Here is a 24,637-nt window from a genome sequence, read left to right on the forward strand (position 1 = left end):
CTATTTATGGAAGTGAAAGGCATGTGATACAAATGAAAAAAGAAGTCTACTGCAGTGATGAAACTGGTTGAAGGTTGCTCAATAGGCTGGATTACATCCCTGCCCAGAGCCTTCATTTGGTGTTGGCAAGTAGTTCAAACATGTTAAGAGGCTAATGAGGCTACCTCAGCTACTGAGGGCGCAAATTAGATTCTGCAGAAGTATTGAGTAAGTGCAGGTGAAACTAATGGGATCTGTTATCTAAATATAGAAAATAATGTAGCCTACTAAATTTCATTTTAAAAACGCAAGCTGCAACTTCAATTAGGTGCCAAAAATGAGAAGATACTAATACAACGAGTCAGCCTCTTGTCAGTGAACCAGGAATAATACCAGCTTTCTGATGAGAGCTGTTGTGCAGCATCCAGCCTCCACAGCTTCCCAATTCCCTCACGAGCCAGGAGGGAAGGGAGGGTCATTAACATTCTGGATTCTGAGGAGTTTGAGAGGAGCCTGCATGATGTGAACTAGCTTGGAGAAAAATAGTCTATGCTCGTGTAAACACAGACAGCATCATAAGACTTCAAGGGTCAGAGCTCAGCTTGAATTAAGACAGATCTCTCTTATTTAATATTTAGCATTGGGAGGATGAAAGAAGTATTGCCCTAGAAAAATCAGTTTTAAAATTCTGCTGGATGCTGGGATTTCACTTTAGAAATAAATAGGGATGTTCTTTCCTTTGCTTTGCACTTCAAAGACTAACATACGTGACAACGAGTAATCAGCTGTTTGCTGAGCACAAGTCAGTGTGATGGAAAAATAGCCACTGGTTTGTTCCGTGAAGTCATGGGAAGAAACAAACAAAGCAAATGACACAGGGAATGTTTGATGGTTTTTTAAGAGCATAATATGGCTGATTAAAGCATTTTTTAGCGGTAAGGGTAATGACCATCTTCATGGTTGTTAGAAGCAAATTTTTTTTAGTGAGAATAGTGTAATAAAAAAGAAAAGAATCCATTTTCTCAGAACATGCTCTGGAGGGTTTATTCCTAGACCATGCTCACTGTGACCCTCAGTGTGTCACTTGCTTCCCATCACCCAGAAGCAAGGATCTGCTCATCTCATAGATATCCTGAGGAATACTGTTATTAGTTTCTCTTCTTATTAATATATTCTTTCTTAGTAGCACTGATGTGTACTAGGCACTTTATGTACAAATGAGGAAGTGAATTACTTTTCCTAGAAACTTGTCATCAGTTGGGATTTGCCTGAAGTAGGGTAAAACTAATCTTCCTGGGCTGTATTTATTTATCTGTTACTTGTAACAATTTATCTTTCATGCCCAGCTGCAACAGGTCTTGTTTTACAAAACCCAAAAACATAGTAGGTGATCCACAGTAGAGTCTAAACACGGCCTACAGCTGGAATGGTATTTTCAGGGAGATAAGAAACCAACCAACCAACCAATCAAACACCAAAATTCAAAAAAATATAATGTTGGCAGGTCAGTCTTGCTTGGTACTCTTCCTTGCTATTCACTCTCCAAAATCCAGCCAATCTCAGAAACCCATCCAAGCAGATGTTTCTGAGCCTGCCCAGTTTAAATGTTGGAAGGAAATGGGAGAAGCAAAGTCCCCAATGCTGATGGAGAACCACGGGGGGGAAGTGAATCCCAGGGAGCCCCGTGCTGGGTGCCCTGGGCATCCTGTCCTCACCAAGAAGAGAGGGCTGGTGGCTACAGCCTGGTGTGCAGAGCCTCAGCTGGGTGCTCCAGGTTTGCTCCTGAGCAAATGGCTTGGAAGTTCTTTCACCCTGGAGGTGGTAAGGCAGGGAAGAGTCTTGCAAATTCTACATGAGAGAAAAAAAATTCACATCCTCATTGGTGTTTTAAATTATGTAAGGCACTGCTCCTCCTGATGGCTTAGAGGGGATACTAGCTCTGATAAATTCTGCTAATTGCTGGTACCATTTCAGGGAAAGATGATTTATCTTCCTTGGGTAGAGAGTTTAGGTTCTTACCAAACACATTCGCTGACACAGCTGCTGGCGATTCCTATTTTAGTTGGATCCTTCCTTGCACAATCTTTTTTTAAACAATAACATTTCAAAGGTATGCAGGGAGAATAGGTGACATGTTTTGCTAAAAACATGTCACCTATTTTTTTTTTGCTTATTTGACTATGAAATTAGATCCACATGAAAAAATGTGGTGAGTGTTTCTAAATGCTGTACTTTTTCCCTACACATCCACTACTATAAAATACAGTTGTGTGGGACTGTAATATCCAAAATTGTGTATCCAAAAGTCTAAATATTTGCATATTTCTGATGAAACATCCTGGTTATTGTATTTTACCCATACACAGTTTAGCACAATAATGTCTAGTTTGGAGACAGACTGTGGGTATACGAGAGCAGTATTTACTGCGCATGGCTCCAGTTAACATGCCCAGTCTTTCTTTTGTCTTTAATACATTTTTCAAATATGGACAAATAATTAAATTTAGATATAGAGGTTTTTCTGTAGTGATATGCATATTATATGTATATATAGCATATGTGTAGCATTTCAAAAGATATGTACATATGCAGACATACTAAAGACAAATAGTTAATGTTACATTGCATGCATATAATAGATTCATAAATATAAAATACTTTCACTGTTCTTTGGTTTCCATGCAGATTTACGGTCTATCAAATGGATTAAAGCCTGTGGCTGCTGCATAGTCAAGTAGGCAGCTGCTCAATATTTATTTTTATCTTCATTGCTGAAAAAGTAGGCCCACTGCTCATTAAATTAGTCCTGGTTCTTCCAGTAAGCACTATCTCCTTCAGCAGGAGTACAGGTTAGAGATATTTGGAAGTTTTCCAGCAAACCTTAGGGGGATTTTTATTATTGTTTTAGAAAATATATATTTGAGCCTGAAATGTTTCAGTCAAAAGATTTTTCAGGAAAAAAAAAAACTTTGCTGCGTCCAAGTGACCATATGTATTCACACATCACACCTCCACCCTCTGCATTCACACCTCACTACTTCCTTGGATTTCTTTGGGTGTCCTGAGCCTCAGTTTAATCTGCCTGATAGATGGGCTAATTATGTTGAAAGCTAATGATCCCTGGGCCTTAGGCAGCCTGCCATTAAGCTGAGAACCCAAACCACAGTCTGGCTGGCAGATCTTCCCCAGGCACAGCAGACCTGAAACTGGGCCATTTTTTGCCAGAAGACTCCTTCCGTCAAAACCCCACCACTTCCCCTGGAGTTGGAAATTTTGGAAGAAATACGAGAAATTTCACAGAGAACAAACCCCATGCTTTTCAGCCAAATCTAGTCCCCTCACAGTGGGATAAGACATCATGTTAATCCACAACAGCTTTATATTAATATTTGCCTTTTCCTATTATGTTCATGGAATGACAGACTCTGTGAGTACATACACACATATATATGTATATCTCTCTGTGTGTATATATAGATACATACACACCAAATTAGACAAAATATGTTGTCTGTAAGTAGGTAAGATTTCTGTTGTGCCCAGAAGGGCAGGGGGAGGAATTCTTCAGATAGTTCTCAGCTTTGGTATTTCTTGGCTCCTAAATGTTTTAGTTTGCAGTCTATTTATACAGTTACAAAGTTATTTTAAAGATGTATTTGAATGGAAAGTCTAAGAGAGGGTCATTTTGAACTAAATGACATATGATTTTTCAGTAGATTTTCTAAAAATAGTTTTGTTGTGTATGTGATGTGGACTGCAGGGTTTTGCAATAGCAGGATTCTTGGGCAGATTGCTGTTTGTCAGGAATTACAAAATGCAGTATCAGGTTATAAAATAATCTACATCCCATGATAATACTCAGGGAGAACTCTGGATTCTTATAAACATTGAATAGATTGACTGGCCATTGTTATACACATTCTCTCTTAAACTTATACTGTTTTATTCCCTGAAGAAATAAGGGATCTGGTTATTCTGAGCACAACAGGGACAGCAAGGAGAACAACCTGTGAATTAAAATGGGATTTCTACTTCTGTCCTCTTCTTCATTTGCATTTTAGTCAGGAATTCAGCACTTAAGCAGAGACAAGAACTTTATTACTTGGGGTATTACATATAGTGCACTTTTAAAATACTCTACTAATTTACTCTTGAGTCCTTGATCTGATATTTGAAAATTCTTCTTTACAGCCTTAAGTCTCTTATGGTTATGTTTCATTTCATGTTTTTTTCTTGTGTGAAAAAGAAAAGTGCTTGTTCTGAAGGTGGGGCAGCTCTCTAGAGTGTAAGCTCTGCAGGGCAGGGAACGTCTCTGTGTTTGTCCCTTCGCTGTTGCCTTCACCTGCTCAAAGGCTCGAGCTTCTGTGCACTGTTGCAATGCAAATAATAAACACTACTGAAAAGTACAGAGTCTGTCCAGTCAATTGGTGTCTTACCCAAGGATGAACTGAGGGAAATTGGGTGTCAGAGTCAATGGTCTCCATTGTAGGATGTTTTAACACATAGTGACAATTTAAACAGTAATGAGTTCTATAAATTAGCCATGCAGCTACTTGATAATTTGCAGACTTTAGAAGATTTGCTGATGGTAAATATGATGACACTTCTAGTTAAAAATAAATAGTGAGACTGTACAGATTTACCAAACAAAGGAGAATTCTTACTCTGGGATCCTGTCCTAAAGGGCTTCTGTAAGTATAAATCTCTTTAAACTGCAGTATTGCTAAAGCATACAGCTAAGTACTTCTGTAAATGCAGAGAGTCTAATCACTCAATTTACTGCATGAATTATCATAAAAGTAACTGTAGACGGCCTTTTTTTTTCTTCTAAAAAAATAAGTTTCTCTAGGCAGTGGCTTAATGTGTAGTAGTGATTCCAGACATCTTAGCTAATAAAAATGGAAGTTTACAAGCTGAATTAGTTGAGAAAGTATTTTTCTCATTTAATGCTTCATGAGGTTATGGGTCCAGAGTCATCTCAGCTGAATGTGAACAGGAAATCATGAGAATATTGATGTTGTGTATAGCATGTGTAAAACTGCATTGGAAATAGTGGCCCAAATGTGTTCAGTAGGATGGATGGCCCATTTCTAATCTGAGAAAGGCAATTACACTAGGGCAGGAAGCAGAAGGTGAAAAATATACGAAGTAGAAGTCTGTCAAAATGACAAGGCGGAGATGACTGTTTAGAGCTGGTGCTGAACTGCAGAAGAGTCTTGACTGAACATTCACTGAATTCTTCTTCCTTCCAAGTGGAACATTTTATTGTACAAAAGTAAAAAATAAAAGAGCTACTGTTGTTAGTTGTCTTTGACACTATAGTTTTGAAGGAATGTTGTAGACATTATTCTGTCTGCTCAGGACAACTTTCAGATTGCTTAGATGATGTTTTTCAGATATGGAAAAATCTGTCAGGATTGCCACTGTTCTTCTTCACTTGCAGGTTAAATTTCTGTCACACTGGCCTTTGTGAAACCAAGAGCTAACCTCCTTATCCCTGACTGATCTCCAAGGTTCTTCTGATCTCATTTGGTGCTTAGCACCCACTGTTGTGGTTTTAAGAGGCGATGCTTCCCCATCCTTGTCCCTTTCCTTTGCACCCTGCCAAAACCCAGTACCTGGTCCTTATTGGCTTGGTGTAGACAGCTGATACTTGGATGGTTCCTAACTCTTCAGTAAATATGTATGGTTTTCACACTGCTGAACCCATCACTGGTCACACTGTCAGTGCAAACATTTGTCAGGGGAAACAGTTAAAATTGCTTTTTAGTGGCTTTTTTGTTAGCCGAGAGCAACCACTTGTTTATTTCCAGCTGTTGGTCCTTTGTCCTCGGACCTCCCTAGGAGCTTTATCTCACCCACAAATGGCTGATTTGCATCTTGCAGATGGAGGCAGCAATGTGGAAGTCAGTAGCACAGGAAAGTTCTAGAAAACTTGAAGCTGAATCTGGGTGATGTGGTGAAGCCACCTGGAAGTCTCTTGAGGGTCACAGTTCCTTCAAGTCCCAAGGCTTGTCTGTGGTGTGTTACTGGAGCCTGCAGCTGAGGTATTGCTGCACCCTCTGCTCCTCTTCAGCACTTCTGGCAGTGGTATCTAGTAAGGGCACTCATTTTTCTACCTTGCAGCTACTTGGTGATTGCATCTGTGTTCTCTAACACATCATTAGGATCATTAACTGGCACCACAGCCTGCAGCCTGCCCCATTGCTGCTACAGCTGCTTGTTCCTGAAAGCCAACCAGAAACCAGAGCTGGAGCGAGAGCCTCTGCTGCAGAGCAAGGGGTGCATGCGAGTTCAGCATGTTAAGGCTTAAAAGGCTTAAACCTATCAAACTTGAGGTGATTTGTGAATTGTTGCCTGAAATTGAACCTTTCTCTTCCCAACATTTTGCCACTGCTGGAATTAATGAAGATTAGTAAGAAACCAGAAAAAAACTTCAGCTGGGAAGAGCTTGTTCTACACATCAGGAAAGTATCCAGGTCTGATGCCATGCAAGTACCATGCAGCACTGATGGCTGTGAAACTGGGATGCAAATGAAACATTGAGCACAGGAAAAAGGGAAGCAACTGGCTTGCTATCCATGCCAGTCTGTGACATTACTAGGAACCCATGTTGGCAAAGAACAAAAAATTGCTATAAATTAAAGTAAAACAAGGGGACCATGTAATCATAATGATTGTTGACAGAAGATGGCGGGTCATTTAATGAAATCTCCCTGTATTACAGCAATAGTAAACCACCTTGTTAAACTTCTGAAAGATTAAATGGCTTAAAAATAAAGTGAAAATGCATTTAAGAAATTAATTAACTAAGTTTTTTTGAGTGAACAATAAAGTGCTCAGCTTACTTTTCAAATGTAGAACCAATGAGCTGTTATTTTTAATGTGGAAATAAAAAACATATTTTGGAAATTGATGTAATATAAATGAAGGCAATTAAGGTGCACCCAAAAGGACGTGCATGGAGCTACGGTTTTGTCTCAGCACAGTGAAGCCTGATTTCAGTTTTCATGTGCTCTGGCAAGTTTTTGTCTGGTTTTTGTGAACTCCAGGTTTAAAATGCTACATTGTCTGGTCCTGGCTGAGTAAATTCTTTGTTAATGCTTCTATATTAAGTGTGTCTGGCCCCTCCACAGGGACTGAAGTATGATACTTTGCAAACAGCTGAGAGCTTTTCCAAGGCATTCCTTCAGGAGCACTTCTCATCCCTCAGTCTGGCTGTGGTGTGTCCCTGTACCTTGCTGGCTGGGTTAAGTCTGTTTTTCCATTGGAAATCCCCAGAGAGCAAAAATGAAAGCGGAAGGTGGCCATGATTCACATCAGCCTTCTAGGACATGAGTCTTTTGTTACTGCTTTCTTCAACTAGGACAATGAGATTCTTTTCTGCTTGAAATTATAAAGTGTTTAGATGTGTGCCTTTTGTTTTAATAGCAGAAAAGGCGTTCTCAGCGATATTGAGTCTGTCACCGCAGATTAAAAGAGCCCAGGGGAACAACTGATTAACAGAAAGAAAATTAATGTAAAGCCTTTGTGTCTCTGTATTGAGCTCATACAGGGGAATACAACTTGCTTAGCAGTCATCATTAGAAGATCACCTTTGAAACTAGCATTTTATCAGAGCATGTAGTGGAGAATTGTAATGGGTAATTTCTGCTTTTTTTTACTTCTGTCTGATTTGCGATGAAAGTAAAACTCAGCTTTTCATGACCAATCACTGAGGAGGCAGGATAAAGGCAGAAAAAGTTTGATTAGCTGAAGCTGTTCCAACTACTTTTAATCTTTTATTAACTGCTTTTAGCAAAACATTTCAAACTGGAAACAGAAAACTTTTTTAAAATACTTTAAACCCTAATGTTTCCACATTTAAAAAAAAAAACTATAATTTGGCTCTTGGTCAGAACTTCCCTATGCAAAGTCCCTGGTCTGATGAGTCAGATGTTCTGCAACAAAAACTGTTTCCCTGAAAAATTCACCCCCGGGTTCAAGCATGCTGGCTGATAAGATGTTCTACTCTTCAGATTAGCAAATAAAACATGATAGTACTTGATGAAGTGAATGAATCATCACTCTTCTTACTCATCACCTCTGGTCCACCTCTATGGTTTGCTGAATTCTGTCTACTCTGAATTAATGACAGTGAAAGCTGTGTAACATACTGTTGGTTCGAGGCTCTATGCTGGTGCTGCCATCAGCATTGCTGAGACGGTAAAACTCAGAGTGTGTTTGGATGGGAGCTGTTGCATCTCTTGTCTCATCAGCATCATGGTTTTCTGTGCTCCTATCCACTGCTGTGCAAACTACTGAAAGCCACAGCTTTGCTGCAGGAGCCTCGCAGACAGAGCTGGTTTGCACAGCTGTGCCCAGGGGAATAACCTGAACCTCAGTCTGCGTGGTTACACCCAGAAAAGGCCCTGCCTGGTTCTTTGGGCAGAACCACAAGCACACAGTGATGTCTCCCACAGATGATGGTCAGCACTTAGGAGCAAAACCCTCCTCAGGCCTGAGCCTGACTCTGGGGCTGAAGCAGGAGCTGTGCCAGGGCACTGTCAGGTGATGGGTCCCAGCCCCAGCTCAGGCTGCATGGAGGAGTGCATCTCTGATGTTCCCAGACACTCAAGGAAAGAAGAAACTGCTTGCTTGCTTTCCTTTCAGGGAAAAACAAAACAAAACAAAAAATAAGACCAAAAACCCACCTGGAATGAGCTTTTTATTCTTTATGCTCTTTGTGGAATGGCTTCACCTTCACGTGGCAGCATTCCTGCTGCCTGCCAGTAGCATAAAGAGGGTGGTAGCAGCTAACGTGGCCACTTTGACAAGTGTCTTCAATGAGACATCTGGTGCAAAGCAAAAATCTTTCCTCTGGAGAAAAACATTGGTGCAGATGGCACCAAGCACCACACATAGAGTGTGGCCAAATTCCCATCTCCCAAACAGTAGTCAAGTAATGTGCTTAAGATAATAAACAAATTCAGATAAATACCTTTTATATGTGATAATCACAAAAATGAGAATTCAGTGATTTCATGCATCTGGAGCTGAATTCAAGGCAGAAAAGTGACAACAGAGCTCATTACTTCCAGAACTAATGCTTTGCACTTTTTGGGGGGTTTTTTTCTGTTCAATTGACTTAAATGGGTCTATGAGAAACAGATTAAATCTTTTAGCTACAAAGTGTTATAGCAGGACTGGACCTAATGCTGAAAATCATTTACTCTGTATTATGTTTCCCCAGCTACATTTTATAGACTCCTCATCACAAGTGAAATAAAATAAATAAGCTTTAAACCAAGTTACTGCAGTTGAGCTACAGCCGTGGATAGAAGTATAGTGACAATCTTGCTTTCAGAGTACTTTAGAAGTGCTGCTGCTGATAGGATAGTATATATTCAGATTAACTGAAAACTGTTAAAGAATATAAGTATCAGAGTGTTGGCAACTGTATATTTTTTTTAATGTATTTTAGTCTGTAAAATGCAAACTTTTTCCCTGTCTGTGGGCCAAATGAATTGGAGTGTTAGGCCATGCCACTGGTAGCCCCACGGGTCCCATGAATTAAATTGGAGGCTGAAGAGTGATGTCATTCCCTCAGGTTTTTTTTAATCTCCTTTTGTGCTGAGAGCAGCCATCTGTCCCTCTCCAGACAATGATGGAAGCAGCTGTGCACGGTGTGCCATCAGCAACAAAAGCCTCTGCTTCATACCAGAGGGCAGTGGCTGCAGGTCAGAGGGGTTATAAGGCTATCAGGGTCAAATGACACCTGTACAGAAAAATAAAACTAGGATTATACAGCCTTTGTGTGTTCATTCACTAGCAGAGAAGTGGGGTCAGCCTTTGTCTGAGTGTTTCTCCTGTGGCCATGGGAATGGCTATGTGTTTTCAAGGATAACTGTGCCGCTGCTTACCCAAGGAGTAATGTAGTAACAAAGCCAGCTTCAAGCAGAGGGCAAAGCAACCATGACACAAAACAATTATTTTGAGGGGAAAATAAAACAGCTTGGATACATTCTGGTACTTTCTGCAAGTTCAAAGAGTGTGGTTTCAAGTGGTTTGCATGTCCTATAACATGCTCTTCTAAAAGTGCAGTGAACCGTGCTTTTCATGTGCAGTCTGTGGCACACAGGAGTTCCCTCACTGCTTTGTGAGAAAAGGGAAGCTGAACAAGGGCCAAGGTGCTCAAAACCTCATCTATGAGAAGAGGAAGTTAGTTATGCTTAGAGCAGCTTTTTCTGCAAGGTGAGCTGGAAGGAGCTGGAGGAGGGTTCATATCCCATAGCATGAAATTACCCATTCCTGCAGGTGCCTTTCTACTTTGCCATATGTGGTGCCAGCCCTGTCCCAACTCTTCTGTGTTGAGTCCATTTCAGAACAGAAACTGATACAAGTGTAAGTTATAGGGATCCTTCTTATATAACAAGGAGGAACATAACACATTCCTGGGGCAAAGTCCAGGCATATAGTGAAAAAGGTAAGTGAACCTGGCTGAGTTCAGAGCCTTCTGTCTTTTCTTTAACCGCACATCACTTTTTTCTGCATGAATTCCTTCCCTGTTTTTAAGCAAACACCCATTTTGAAGCCAGAGATATAGCAGAGATCATATAGCCTTACCACTTCTATTGGGATGACAGCTGGGCTTTGACACTGTCACCACCAGGGTTACTGACATTGCTTAAAGGTGATGGGACAGACGCACATATTTCACAAACAGGTAAGCTGTAAACACTGTGTGCTCCTGTCTCAGGGGCACATGTCCTGGGGCATTCATGGAGGTACAAGTGAGCTCAGACAAGCTCTCAGACAGCCATGGCTGGGCCATCACCAAGAGCAGTGATCTTCTCCAAGCCACAGTTTCATTTATGCATGTGGACAGTGGTTATTGCTCTCTTTGGTTTTTTGCAATGCAATTGATAAAGAATGCTGAAATGAAAGTTCACAGTCATAAACCACAGCATTTTTATAAAACTAGCATTTCTCCCTTTTTCATCTGGTTAAGGGCTGTTGGTTCAAGCTTGTTAAAAAGTATTCTTTCAACCTGAAAGCATGTTGTGTTCTTATTTGCTAATTGCCTACTTTGTTTCCTAAATGGCATGAATAAGTCCTTTCACCTTACATTGTCTACTGAGTTTATGCTTTTTTAATGGGAAAAAGTCACAAGATGCTGCAGTAAAAGGAGACAGAAATATTACTAATGATGGAAAACACATGACTAGGTCATTGTGCTGTGTAGTTTATCTGAAGGTGCCATGACTGCTGAGCAGCAGTGAAATTCAGTCATGTGAATTAAGTTGGAGACTGAAGATTTAGAGTTCCTTCACACCACCAAGAAACCACTAAAACTAGAGAAAAATCCTGTTTGCCACTTGATGCTGATGTTGGCATTGTCGTCCCCCCCTCAAATTGTTTATCATTCCCATCTCCCTGTGAGTGCTAAATGAACAGAGCATCACACCATTGAGAATTTGCTCCTGAAGAACTGTCCAGGAAGAATTTTATAGATTGCCAGTTTTTTAGACAATGTGATCACCAGTTCATGAATCACTGGTTCACAAATTATTTGTTCCCTTCCAGGCTGCATAAATCTCTATTTAACCCACAGTAAAGTCTCTTGTTTCAAACTGTCTTAAGCTAGGGCAAAACTTGGGGCTCTGCTGTTGGTTCCTGGGACTGCCACAGCATGCTTTACATTCTGGCAGCCCATCAGCATTGCTTTACAGCCCCTCCAGAGATCTGCTGGCTCTGCCGAGCGGTTCGTGGCTCCGGACATAAATACCATTCCTGTCCCACTGTTGTTTCTGGGAAACATTCATGAAGCCTGTTTTTCTCCACATTTTACCATAATCCCAGGAGGGGCAGATTTTTCTTCTCTATGTGAGCAGGCACTCTGACTGTGCTGTATAGGTTTCAGTCCAGAGCATGTGCTGAAAGGCTGAGTTGATCACGCTCCAGGACAATTTATTGTCATTAACATATAGTATCAGAAGTCAAAATGAGAAACAGAAGAACTTTTTAACTTCTGTTTTCTGTATGGTGTTTATTTTTGTGGTGTTAGGTTTCACTGTGTATGGAGAAGATAGACAGTTATTTTGTTTCTTTGGGATAATACCTGGCTGTAGAGTGTAGTAGTGTTTGAGACAGAGAAATGAGAATTTTACCAAAAGTGAGAGTGTAGGTGTTTGTGGAGGGTGCTGTGTGTACATTTGGGAGCATAATGAGGCACAAGGTCAAACATCCAAGACTTGTGCCCACTGTACAACATAGTATCTGTATAGCACTGGGACTTATTGAAAAGCTGATACTACACAGACTTAATGCAGTCTCAAAAAACACGGTCCTCAGTCTAGCCCTGTGTTTGAGCATGCCGTCCAGCTAGCTCCACTAGCAGCTATGGTTAGGGACAGCCCCACATGAGCAAGCCTGGAAGCCCCAAGGGCAGGTCCACTATTGCAGTGGCATCTCCAGACCTTTTGCCATCTTTTCCTTTTCCTCTTATCACATCCTTTCAAGGGTACTGCCCTGCCCTCACAGGACTTGTCTTTCTCAGAACAGACGTTCTTGTCTCCCTGCCTCTCCCCAGACAGGGAAGTAAGAGCATTAACTTCTCCACTTCTTTGTGGCAGCCCAGTGGGTTTGGCTCTGGTTCAAGCTCTGCAGTCTCCTTGCAGGACAATGATGATTTTAATCAATGGCAAGCTGGCTCTCCTAAACAAAGTACTGTTTCTTTGGAAAGGAAGAGCTTCATGGTGAAAATATAAAAATATGGGCAGGCTGTATAGGGGTATGGCTTACATGATGCTGAGCCAGCATCCACTCCCCAGTGGATCTGGATAAAAACTGTAATGTTTAGGTTATTTTTTTTAATCTCTGTCTCTTTACTAACAGTTCCATATATTGTAGGCAGCATGAGTCACTTCCTTCTTAACTCATTGAGGCCATTGTATGTCATATTAAGCTCATTTTGTTGTTAGGCTATTTCCTCTGTGGGTGAGATGTCAAAATACTGGCTACCTACATAGTCAGTGTGAGAAATCTGTATTAATATACTCTTCCTTCTATAGTTACAATTCTTGAAAAAGTTCATTCAATGAGCCCAGATAAACCTATAAAGTTGCATGCAGCTGTTTAACAAATGATGTAGTGAGCTGAATATTCCATGTTTCCTGAGCTTGAGTCTTAGCCAGTCTGAAGTATGGGGAGTATTGATAACCAAAACAAAGTACAGTTGTTAGTCTATAATTACATATAGATATGGTTAAGGCTGATAACATAAATTATTCCTTAATTTATTCTGAAATTGAATAGCTAACAGAAGAATAGAGACAGAAAATAGTTCAGAGAGATATTGATTTTACCTAATTTTGAATATCTTATAGTAAAGCTTCTGTTTCTACGAGAGCCATCAGTTTTCCTGTATGATCCATAGAGGACCTGCAAGAAGGCAATTCAAGCTCATCCATTTTAGACTTGACCTCTCATAGAAGACAATGAATCACTGTCTGGAAGTTTCTGGTTTTCTCCTCTGTTTATAAAGCAAGAACATGTTACTGTTTTAGATTAGACACCTGCTATGCATCCGTCCATCCATCCACCCATCCATCCATCCATCCATCCATCCATCCATCCATCCATCCTTCCTCTTCTTAAATGTCTATTTGTTAGAAAAATGCTGTGTTAGTACTGTTATCAAAAAAATGCCATCATCATTGACAAAATAACAAGATCACTGCCAATATTTTGCAAATACCAGGATAAATATCATGCTTGAATTTTCATTTGCCTGCAGGCCAGATGTTACCATGGACAGACATTGATCTATACTGCCTGTGATAACAGTACTCATTGACAGACGCTGCAGGCAGGAAAATCCAGTCAGTTATGTGTGTTGTATCCCCAGAGGGAACAAGAGGTATTCAGAAATCAATGCAGTGCAGTTTCCCTGAGCAAGCCCTCTTTGCAGATGAAGGAGCTCCTGGCAGCCCTGTGGGGGCTGGTGCTCTGTGGAGAGCTGGTGTTTCTCTTCCAGCACAGCAGCAGCAGTGGCCGTGGCGTGCAGTTCTGCTCTCATCTGCCCCACTTAGTCCTCATGCCTCTTCTCTCTCTGCCATTTTGGTCATGAATGGGTTAGAACTTAAGCCCAGAGGAGAGGATCATGAACTTGGCCAGGAAAATGTCAGTAATAACCTTGACAAGTATGGAGATGGATTGGAAAGGATAAAGGAGAGAGTGGGAGGAAAGGAAGTCGAGACAATAAATAGGCTAGACCTGCTGTTACCATGTTAATCTCTACAGGGTTATTTGAGGGAATTGCTGTGGTAGTTTATACTGTGCTTAGGTCCTTTCCTCAGTTCTGCACTATTTTTTCCATGATACTGACATAGTATTTGTAACACAATGCCTATTTATTATAGTTGGCAAAAATAAGAAATCAAAATACTATTTCAGATATACTGAATACAAATATGGATAGGAAATACACAAATTAATGCATTCAGTGGTAGAATTGCCTGACAACATAGAATCTTTTAATCCACTCACTATTTTTTAATTGAAGATGGCTATGTAATTGCATACCACTTAATTTGATCTCCAGTTGCTGTTCAAAAATAGACAATAGTTTATTCTATTAATACACCATAAGAGGCTTACAGCAACTATTATTTTTAATAGTAGTCTCACTAGTGCCTTCCTGATTATACACTATTTCCCCTTTGGCTGTTTTATTGTTTGGTTGACTGCATTGTTTTGAGAAAAATAATCATACAGAAAATGATTCATACAGAGAAATCTGTTTGAGGAGGATTTAGAAAGGAGATCTGGCGTCTAAGGGAGATTATATTTCCATTTGCTGCAGGTAAATTATATTTTTATCTGTGGAGGAATGGACTGAATACCTACATGTTCAGAAATAAGTGCATAAAAATGACAGCTGGTTGCTAAGATGCTAATAAATAATCAATCACATCAATTTAGGAGATGTATGAGTATTACAATTTTAATTACTTTTAACATCAGAGCATGTACTTTGGAAGTCTTCCAAGATAATAAACTGTTTTAAATAAACAGTTTCTTTTACTGTGGATTATCTGCAAAAGATAGGTGTGAATGGTGATGATGGAAGTGCAACCAGGTTCTCCAGAGCAAGAGCCCAGTGTAGATAAGTCTGCTGTCTAAACAATTATGCATGTTGTTGACAGCTGCAAAGTCATAATTTTCAGAGGTACTGGTGGTTATTTAAAAAAAAGAAAGTTGAAAGCCCAGTGGTTTTTTTTTTTTTTTTGGTTGGTTTTTTTTTTATTATTATTAACAGTGTTCCATTTACTGAATGACAATTCACCTTGAAAGGAAGTTTTCTGCTAGAAACAGCAGACTTTTGGGCTGAGATGGGGAAGAGGCAAACCAGAGAGCAGCAGCAGCCCAGTAGCTGTGCAATCTGATTTCTCCCCTAGCCCCTGGCCACATGTTGTGGATCTTCCTGGCCCTGCTCATCTGTGCAACCTCTGCTCACGTAACTGGCACTGGGAGCCTTCCCATCGGAGAGAGGGTTTCTTAGGAAAGTGGGGTTTGTGAGACCAGGCTGGCAAACACCACTCTTCAGGCATTGTGCTTGGCTTTGTGTTCAGCATGTTCCCTGCTTGGAGCTTGTTTCCTCCCACTGTTTCAGCAGCACAGAAGCCTTTCAATGGCAGCTCACAGTGCCGTGGCAGTGGGAGGCACGGACCAGTGGGACTGTGGTATGGCAAAGGCCTTTGGCTGACTGGCCTCCAGCACCATTTCCCCTCTGTGCCCTGTGTCCTAGTAAGAGATTTGAGATTTGCTAAGAGGTTTCTTTGACGTGTTCTGAGTTCATCGTGGGAAGAGCTCCGTGGGAGAAAACTAGGAAAAACCCAATAGCTGCAAGATTCCTGCTCCGTGTGTCATCTCCACCACGTGTTTGCAATTGAGCAAACATAATCTGTCTGGCAGATAACCCAGTGTGCCGTGCCTGCAAGGAAACAGGCCTCTCTTTGACCTATGACTGTATCCATGTGCAGAGTTAAGTGTATTTAGTTAGAGTTCAGTCATGGATTTGTCACAGCTCCTCATCATGGAGAAATCTCCATTTCTCTTGTGGTGTCATCCGAAGAGACGTGCCCGTGCTTTTCCTTTTCCCCCCAGCTGTGTCCTTCTGCAGGCAGAGCAGCAAGCCAAGGATGTGCTGCCTGATCTCCCCTCCCTGCCAGCCACAGTCAGGCGTGGTGGCAGCTCAGGGAGAGGAGCCACCCCTCCCACAGTGTCTCTTCCCACCCCGTTGGAGCTGGCACGGACAAGCAGGGCAGTAGGCAGAGCTCCCCCACCGCTTGCTTCCAGCAAGTCCTCTGCTCTGCCCACACGACTGCAAGAGAAATCATACCACATGTACACAACCAAAAGCTTCTCATACTTCAATTTGTTCTTTCCTGCGCCCGAGGCCTTTGTTAGCAAACAAGATGCCAGTATTTGGGGGGAGAGACAATGGTGTGGTTCAGCTCATGCTGCGGAGGCGCGCTGGAAATGGTGCAACAGCTGAGTTGGCGCCCTCTTCCCCCCTGCTCCGCCCCTTAACTTTCTTATTCTGGTTCAGTGACATTTATTTGTCTCTATATGCCCCATTTCCTATACAGCACATCTGTTTTACAAAGAGACTAGTAAACTAAAAATATACTTTAGGCAGAAATTCTGTGATCTGAAAACACAGATAACCCATATTCGCCTGCCAGCCTTCACTGGCTTCACATTCAGTGACAACCAGCAGTAATATTCTTAGCCAGTGGCCTTCTCCTCTTTAGCTGCAGGCTAACTCACTAAGTTGATCAAGATATGCAGTTTGAATGAGTTGACACCATGTGCAGCCAATTTTGTATTTGGAAAAAGAAAGCAGATAAAAGAAGAGCACTGGCTTGAGCCTGTGGTATCAGGAACTGATTGCAGCTGAGAATTCGTCATTGCTGAAGTTTGCATTGTATTTAGAGAAGGAAGTGGTTGTATGTGTGGTCCAGCTTGTCTGAGGTTTGCAGCACCATTTAGACACCAAACCTGTGGGGCTTTGATTAAGCTCCTTAAGAGGATGCAGTCACTGCTGGCCTTGTGTGCACATCCTGTGTCTGCAATGAATCCCTCTGAACAACTGTCTAAACAGGGCCCAAGCAAGGCAGATTCCCAGGGGATAAATAAAATTTCATATATGATAAACAGTAAATAATGCTCTGCCTCAGTCATATGAACCGATTTGGCTGAGTTTTCCTCCCTCAAGTCTATTAAGTTTAATGCTTCTGTGTGAACACTCAGAGTTTCCATTAAATATGTCTGTATGTCTGATCCCAGGATGACACTCTGATATTCCAAAAATAGTTTAATAAATTGAAATTCCAAGATGTATCATCATAAGCCTGTCACTTGAGTATCAAATCTGCCATGTTATGTAAAAAATATTGGTTATATAATGGGATTTTTATCAGTCTAGTGACATAAATGCAAATATTAGAGCATTATTAGGAAACCAACCTCTCTCTGACTTTGGATGTATTATGCTGGAAGTTAAAGAAAAAGTAGCTTATGTACATGTGGGGGATTTAGAGGCTGTAGCTTCAGAGGTGTCTGACAACCCAGAGCTAGTTTTGGGGGTTTTCTTTCTGATAAGTATAAATACATCTTAAATGGCATTGAGGAAAGAAACTGAAATGTGGTAAGAACTTAGAGCAACTTCAAGGTTTCCTTTGAGATGGCCCAAATTGATGCCATTGCTGCTGGCAAAAAGCAGTACTTTCTACCTCTTGAAACACATGGAGGAAAAGCTGGGCAAATCTGGTCAGCCTCATCTGCTGGAAAGCAGATAAAGGTCCCAAGCTAGCAGAAACTGGGACTCACTACAAGAGGACATATGGAAGAGCAGCAGGGATTTCCTGCAGGCAGAGCAATGTTCATGCATGCATCCACAGCCAGTTGTCACCAGTGGTCCGATAACAGTGCCAAGCCCGAGGGAAAGGCTGAATGGGCAGCAACTGCTCAGGGAGCAGAGGGTTTGTGTGGAAGTCCTCACATCTGGGAAGCAGAAGCTTTGGAGTATGGAAGTGTGTAAAAAGTGCTGTTGTGAGTTACCTGAAAAAGAAAGGAATTAAATGTGCTATATATAGAAATAAGTGCAGAGTTTTATGAGTGAGAAGCTGATTTTGCAGGTTGCACAACTTCTTGAAAACCCTAAGTAGGGTACTCTCTCAAATTGCACAGCCTGATGTTACTGAGGGACAACCATCTGTCCCCATGGGCTTTCAAATCAGCAGAGCATCACTTTTACTAAGCACAGGCAGTCTGTGTGGTGGAGGGGTTAGTAAGTGAATTAGATGAACCTCCTGACTTTTCAGCCTGAGGTAAAAGCAGACTAAAAAAAATAGATGCAAGGTCAACTTCACAAGTTAATATAAGTGAATTAAATATTTCAATTTCACAAATTTTCTGGGTTATTGAAGTGGGGCAGACTGTAAAAGGCTGATGTGATTTTAGTGTCTCCAGTTCAAATAGGCAGTTTTTCCAGTAGCACTGGCAACTCCCCACTTTGCCCTATCCCAGCACTTTGAGCATCAGGCCTACCTCTAGATTAAATCTCACAGTGCTCTGCCAAGCAGGTAACTCCTATTCTCCTCTTATGTATGGGGAATTGGAATACTTAGTAAAGGAGTAGAAGAAGGGAGCTGGAGGGGAGGAAACCGGTGGGGAGGGGGCACTGGATGTGCTTCTCAGCAAATGCTCAGCATCAAACGTCCATGTCCTGGGTCACAGACCTTACCTGCCTGTAAAAAATTGGATGAAAAGTGCAAAGTAACACTGAAAGCTGTTACTGGTCAGGGTCCCCAGGCCTCCTGTCCCTGGGCTTTAACTAGAAAACAATTCCCCTCACAATCTATGGATGCAGATAACCAGAGCAAAGGACCAGCACTCCTGCCACCTTGAAGACCCTGTTCTGCAAACTGGGCTGTGCTTAGGGGCTTCCTGCATCCTTGTGAACTCCCCTGCTCCTCATCCATGTGAACTTTCCTGCTGCACGGGGCTCCAGGGCTTCCAAGCCCACATAGTCCCAGCTGGGCTTTCAGCTTTCCCTGGCAGTGAGCTACCTCAGTGCTACCAAGTGCACACTGACAAAAGGCTTAGTTTAAACCATGGCATAAAAGTGCTATTAATGCTTGGAGTGCTGCTGTATATTTTTTTCCCTTGTACAGGACAGGAAAAGGAAAAAAAAAAAATAGAAGGGTTTTTTGCCCTGTAAGATTAAACAATCATCATGGTTTTAAGGGCTTAATCTGCTAGTATGCAGACTGCTGGCTGATAAGTCTCTGAGTCTGTGTGTAATTGGATGCAGCATCGGATTCGGTAGTGTGGGCTTTCCAGGGGCTTTTTGTTTGTTTGTTCATTTTTTACCACGCTGCAGAGCAGAAGAGATCTGTCCCTGGAGATGCCTTTGGGGGTGCAGCTGTAAAGCTGTGTGCCCCCCAGGCGGTATTTCACCAGCACCTATCTGGAGACCCCCTCTGGGAGAGCACAGAGGGGGAGGCTGCTCAGTGTATGAATTCGAGCTATTGTTCGAGGCTCACATCTGCCTCAAGAAACTGCACGGCACAGGCCGTTACTTATTCAGATGCAGAAGCTCCTTCCGTCCCACAAGACGGCCCATTCAAGTCACATGCCAGAGGTCTCAGCAGAATGGGCTGCAGCTGCTTCAAATCTGCTGTCTAACATCAGAAGCACTTGGACAAACTGTACCATGCTGACTACAGTCAGGCTCCCCGGCGCCGAGGAAGACAGGGAAAAGATTTGGGATCCCAGCACGATGTTCTCAGAGGACCTGTGGCTGGAAAATGAGAAAAATTGTGCTGTTGTTCACAAGTCCAAGCGAGGAAGGAAGCGCCAAGAGCTCCTGGCCGTCGCCCTGGGGGTGAAGGTGGGAGTCAAGGGGGCACTTCTGTGGCAACCTCTGAAACTCTTTGCCTATTCACAGATCACCTCCCTGGTCAGAAGAGCAGCCTTAACTCAGAACGACAACCATTTCAACTATGAAAAAGCACACAATTTTAAGGTAAGCACAGCTTGCTATTGTTTTCAGGTTAAAAGTTCTGTTGAGATGCCTCACATTTTATTTTTTGTTGTGATGAGGTTTGCATGCACCTACTTATACTAGCTCTAAGAAAGGTGTTGAAAAATTAATTTTTCTTTCTACTTTAAGTTCCATTAACTGATTTCTTAGTATGCTGTTACATAGGCTCTTAATCCAAATAATGGTTTTCCTGCTAACTGTACTACTTGACTGGCAGTTTAACTCCTTTTCACAGATTCAGTTTTCTTTTTTATTCAGAAACAAAGTACTTCATATGTATTGCCTTCATCTTAAGCGTATCTACTTTTAAATAAGAAAAAGGTCCCTTTTCAAAATCCAGCTATTATCAGAAGCCAGTAGTATTTTAACAGCAAACATTTTGCACCATTTCTGGTTTCAGAAGAAGTTGAGAGAGCTGGGGTGCCCCTAACAATAAAGCAAAGCACAGTGGTCAGTATTGTCTCCCAGCTTTTGTTCCCTCACCATATGCTAAGGAAATGTTCTCAGAGTCCCACTGAGCTATAGGACCTGAGCTTGTGTTTGCTTGTCAAACTGAAACAAATCACTGGGCAAACACAGGGATGTTTAAATGGATCATCTTGCTGCTGTCTATATGTACAAAATCAGATTCTTAGGAATTCTTTTCCCAAGTGCTGTCTCTGGCAGACTGCAGCAGGGAAGTGACTCAGCTTTGGAAATGGACCTTCCAGGCAGCTTGTATTAAAATGTTTTGCCAAAAGGACTGTGCTGGTTTCAGAGCATGCCAGCCAGTTACCGTAGCTAATGCTGTCAAATTGTATTTTGATGCTTATCGGAATGAGCATCAAGAATAAGGGGCAATAACAAGACAAGAAAGGAACATATCTCAGCTTTGAAACATCAGTTTAGCTAATGCTCCTTGAGGATGCTGATCTCGGTCACTGTCAGAATAGCTCAACTCATTAGCAGAACAAGAATTTTCTGATATTCATCTAGGGCCTGTCAGAAAAGGAGAAGCAGTGATGAAAATCATTTCACTTAGCAAAAAAGTTTCACTTCTTATTTTTCTACATACTCTGCTGTGCAGACATTGCTAACCTCTGCAGTGCTTCTGCTGTCGTTGGCAAATCAATAATTTAATATTAGTGAACAAAGCAAATAATGGCATCCCTTTTCTCATTCCCCTTCCTTGACCCAGTCAACAGGAAAGTCAATATTTATCTCTTTGATCAGCCCTGAAGAAAATAGGGGAAACAGTCTATGTTTTCTTGCTCGATTAAGCTAACTTTCATTCTTTCTGGGTTTTGTCCTCATTATCATTTTAATATCAAAACTATTTTAGTTTAACTAGAAAATATTTTCTCATGACTGAGGCTTCTTTCCACTCTGACCCATGCATTCTTTCCTCTTCAAAATTTCCCCTGTTTTGGCTTTGATTTATAATTGGACCTGTGCCCAGTTAACTTTGTGTTTGCACAATCTAGCTGTTGTACAGTTTCTGTTCCTTTCTGTTTCAAAAGACTCATAGTTTAACTGGAAAGCCACATGATTAAAATAGATATGTATTCAAAGACTTGACAGCAGAAAATAATTGTTCTATCCTCGTAAAGAAGATAACAGACCCTGGGGAACAAACATTTTAAAAATAATTGTCCAGAAAGGTCAATCAAAAGTGTTACATTTGCTTAATGGACAAGTATGTTCACTATGAAAATACAGTTACTTTTCCAAAGGAATGTGTTAGAACATGTCCAGTTGTTGAACAAAAAATATGGATAGTGTACTCAGAGCAGAACATTTAAATTTAAAACATGGCTCAAGGCTAATATCTTTAATATATTCCATATCCATTACATAAAAGGGTTAAGAAATAATTTTAAAAAGAAAGAATGGCTTTATGGGTCTTGGGGCAAGATGCTTGATGGCTTTTGACAGCACTCAGTCTATGATGATACGGGGTTTATCTGAAGGACAATGCTATTTTGAAGACATTCAAAAAGTTGTCTTCCCCATTTTTTGGTGAATACTGATGTGCATTATATCATTTATCTCAGTTTCTAGGGATAAAGGTTATATGTCACAGTGTCCCTCATATCTTGTCATAGGCAATTCTTCATGAACAAACAGGCACTCTTTAGCTTTTTGTCCTTTAAGCACGAAGAATCTAAAACATGAAGGGCACATTGCTAGCGAAGCTGATGGGATTTTTGTACGCCTTATACCAAAGATCTTACTGCAAGAGGGAAGGAACAAAAGCAAGAAATAAGTGCAAGGCACAAATTCAGAGCAAGGATGGCTCTCCCTCCATCCTTGCCAAGCTAATACAAAAATTAAAAAGCGGCACTGAGGTTTGGAGTATGAGGGCACCAGGTTTATGCTCTTCTGGTGCCCTCCATGCTTTCTCATTCAACCTCTCTTCCAAATTTCAAGACACTCAAGGCAAGTGGACAAAAAAAGATTTAGTATCCAGGCTGATTTGTTAAGCTGTGTTCATCTTGAGCACACCCTGCAGTCACATGAATTTAGGTTTGGAGCTGGCGTCTGTCTGGCGGGACAGCTTTGCCTAAGCCAGTGCAGACATACCATAACTCAGGAAAGGGAATAAATCTCTGAAGTTCTGTTTAGAAAAACACAGAGGTATTTCTCTAGTTCTGTGGGTGTCAGCCTAAGTGGATCCCAAAGTCCTCTTGTGTCTTGTTCCTGTTCGGATCCAGCACATCTTTCGGATGTGCTTTACCTGCCAACTTCAGTGGGGTCCCAGCTGGTGGTGAGGTCAGCCTCGTGCCTGAGGGTAGCAGCATGGAGTTTGAGGATGCTCCACACTTTTTGTTCTAGGCTGGGAATTCATGAGAGGGCTTCTGTGCTGCTTTAAGTGAGCAAATACAGCTGAATAATGTGCGTTTTCCACAATACTGTGCCTGTCTGCCACCGTAGCATGGGCAGATCCCATTTGCAGGCGGGCTAGCAGAGTGAAGGCAGCTGATTACAGACAAGTCAGGAGATCTGCCAGGAGAGAGGGGTCTCTGGGATAAATTTCCCCTTGTGTTAAGCACTGCAGATAATACTGCTTCTGAGAGACAAAGGGTTTGAGGGAAATATTTTTTACAGACATCACAAAGATTATGTGCATTCATTTAAACAAAAATAACAGCAGAGTCAGCTTTTCTTCCCTTCAAATGGCTCAGGTTCAGCAGGAGTCCACAAAAGATTCTAAATGTGTCTGTATTCAGGCAAAAGTCTGAAAAAAACTTATTTTCTTGGAAAGCAAATAGAAAATTCTTCAGACCCAGTGACATAAAACCAAAATTGTCTCAGAAACAACACTGTATAACATCAATTAAAAAACAAAAATGCGTTTCAATTCAAGACAATTGTTTTTGTTCATTTCTGCAGTATTGCTCACAGCATTATTTTGGTTTGCCACTATACTGGCATTCCTTAACTTTGGTCTGAGTTTCCCTTCTGTGGAGATGACTCAGACACAAACTGGAAGTGAATAAGGTGGCACCTGCAGGGGGAATGCTGCCATTTGAAAGCAAGGGCACCGGGGGGGCGAAGGCCAAAGAGAACAGGAAGGCAACAAGAAGAGGCATGCAGGGTAGTGTTGTGTGAGATTGTCCAGCAGAGAAGAGACAGTGAATGTAAGAAGAGAATTTTCACTGGAGGAGGATGAAAGGCTGAACAAGAAAAATACAGTGTATAGTCTGAAACGTCAGGGGGTTGGCTTATTTTAAGAAATAGTTCCCTGAAAATTCTTTTTAAAAGTTTGAAGTATGTGTCAACTGTAGCTCAGGCAGCTTAAGTCTGTGTGTACACAGAGAAGTCTACTGAGACTTCAGGATGGGATAGGAACCAGCAATAAATAGTTCCAGATCATAGTTCCAAAATATCTATGCCCAGTCTGTTTGTAATGACGTGGTTACAAAGGATGGGGTAAAAACTAAAATTCCATCTCAAAAACCTGTGACTTGCTGTTTACATCTCCTTGTTTGAAACAGAAATGAGGCAAATCTTGCAGGAAAAATTCCCATTTCACCATTCAAAAATACTGTTTTCTTAAGAACAGGCTTCCTCCATTATTTCTTTAAAATCAATGACAAGCCCTGAGACTTAGTTCAAAACTGCATCTTAAGGGAATTTTTGCACCTTCATCTAGAAACTTTTGAAGTTCTCTCTTTTTTTCAGTTAGTTTCCCTGTTTCAACTTGGCCAGAAACCACCAAGACTAGCTTTTCACAGAGTATTTCAGCTGGAAGCTTGCCATTTGAGCTAAAATGCGGATCCGTGAAAAATTGGAGTGAATGAATAAAGAGAACTCAACCTTTGAGGGCCACCAAGCTGAATGGAACAAGGGAAGGATGCGCTGTCAGCACTTCTCAATTGGAGCCCTCAGTCAGCATTGATGACTTTCCAATTAATGGCAGGAAAGATCAAGGAATAATCAGCTGCCATTTTCAAAATAAGCCTCAGCCAGATCAGTTGAAATAAGCTTTATGTAAAGTGAAAAAGTAGGCCCCAAATATCCTAGCAACTGCAATGGACTTTATTTGTGAAATGGTGCATTTTTAAAAGTCCTGGCTGAGCT

The 24,637-nt window shown here is 41.4% G+C and overlaps 1 protein-coding gene across 1 annotated transcript in view; it reads left to right on the plus strand.

The window, feature by feature from the left end:
* The window catches only part of CHN2 (chimerin 2), a 158,103-nt gene that overhangs the window by 114,668 nt on the left and 18,798 nt on the right, over positions 1-24,637 (plus strand). Inside the window, exon 7 of the mRNA XM_054273832.1 lies at positions 19,979-20,056. Within this exon, the coding sequence (XP_054129807.1) occupies positions 19,979-20,056 (78 nt within the window). The remainder of the gene's footprint in view (positions 1-19,978; positions 20,057-24,637) is intronic.

Source organism: Melozone crissalis, unplaced genomic scaffold (assembly GCF_028551555.1).
Source record: "Melozone crissalis strain CALT ecotype California unplaced genomic scaffold, PUWL_Pcris_2 ptg000016l_1, whole genome shotgun sequence".
NCBI lineage: Eukaryota > Metazoa > Chordata > Aves > Passeriformes > Passerellidae > Melozone > Melozone crissalis.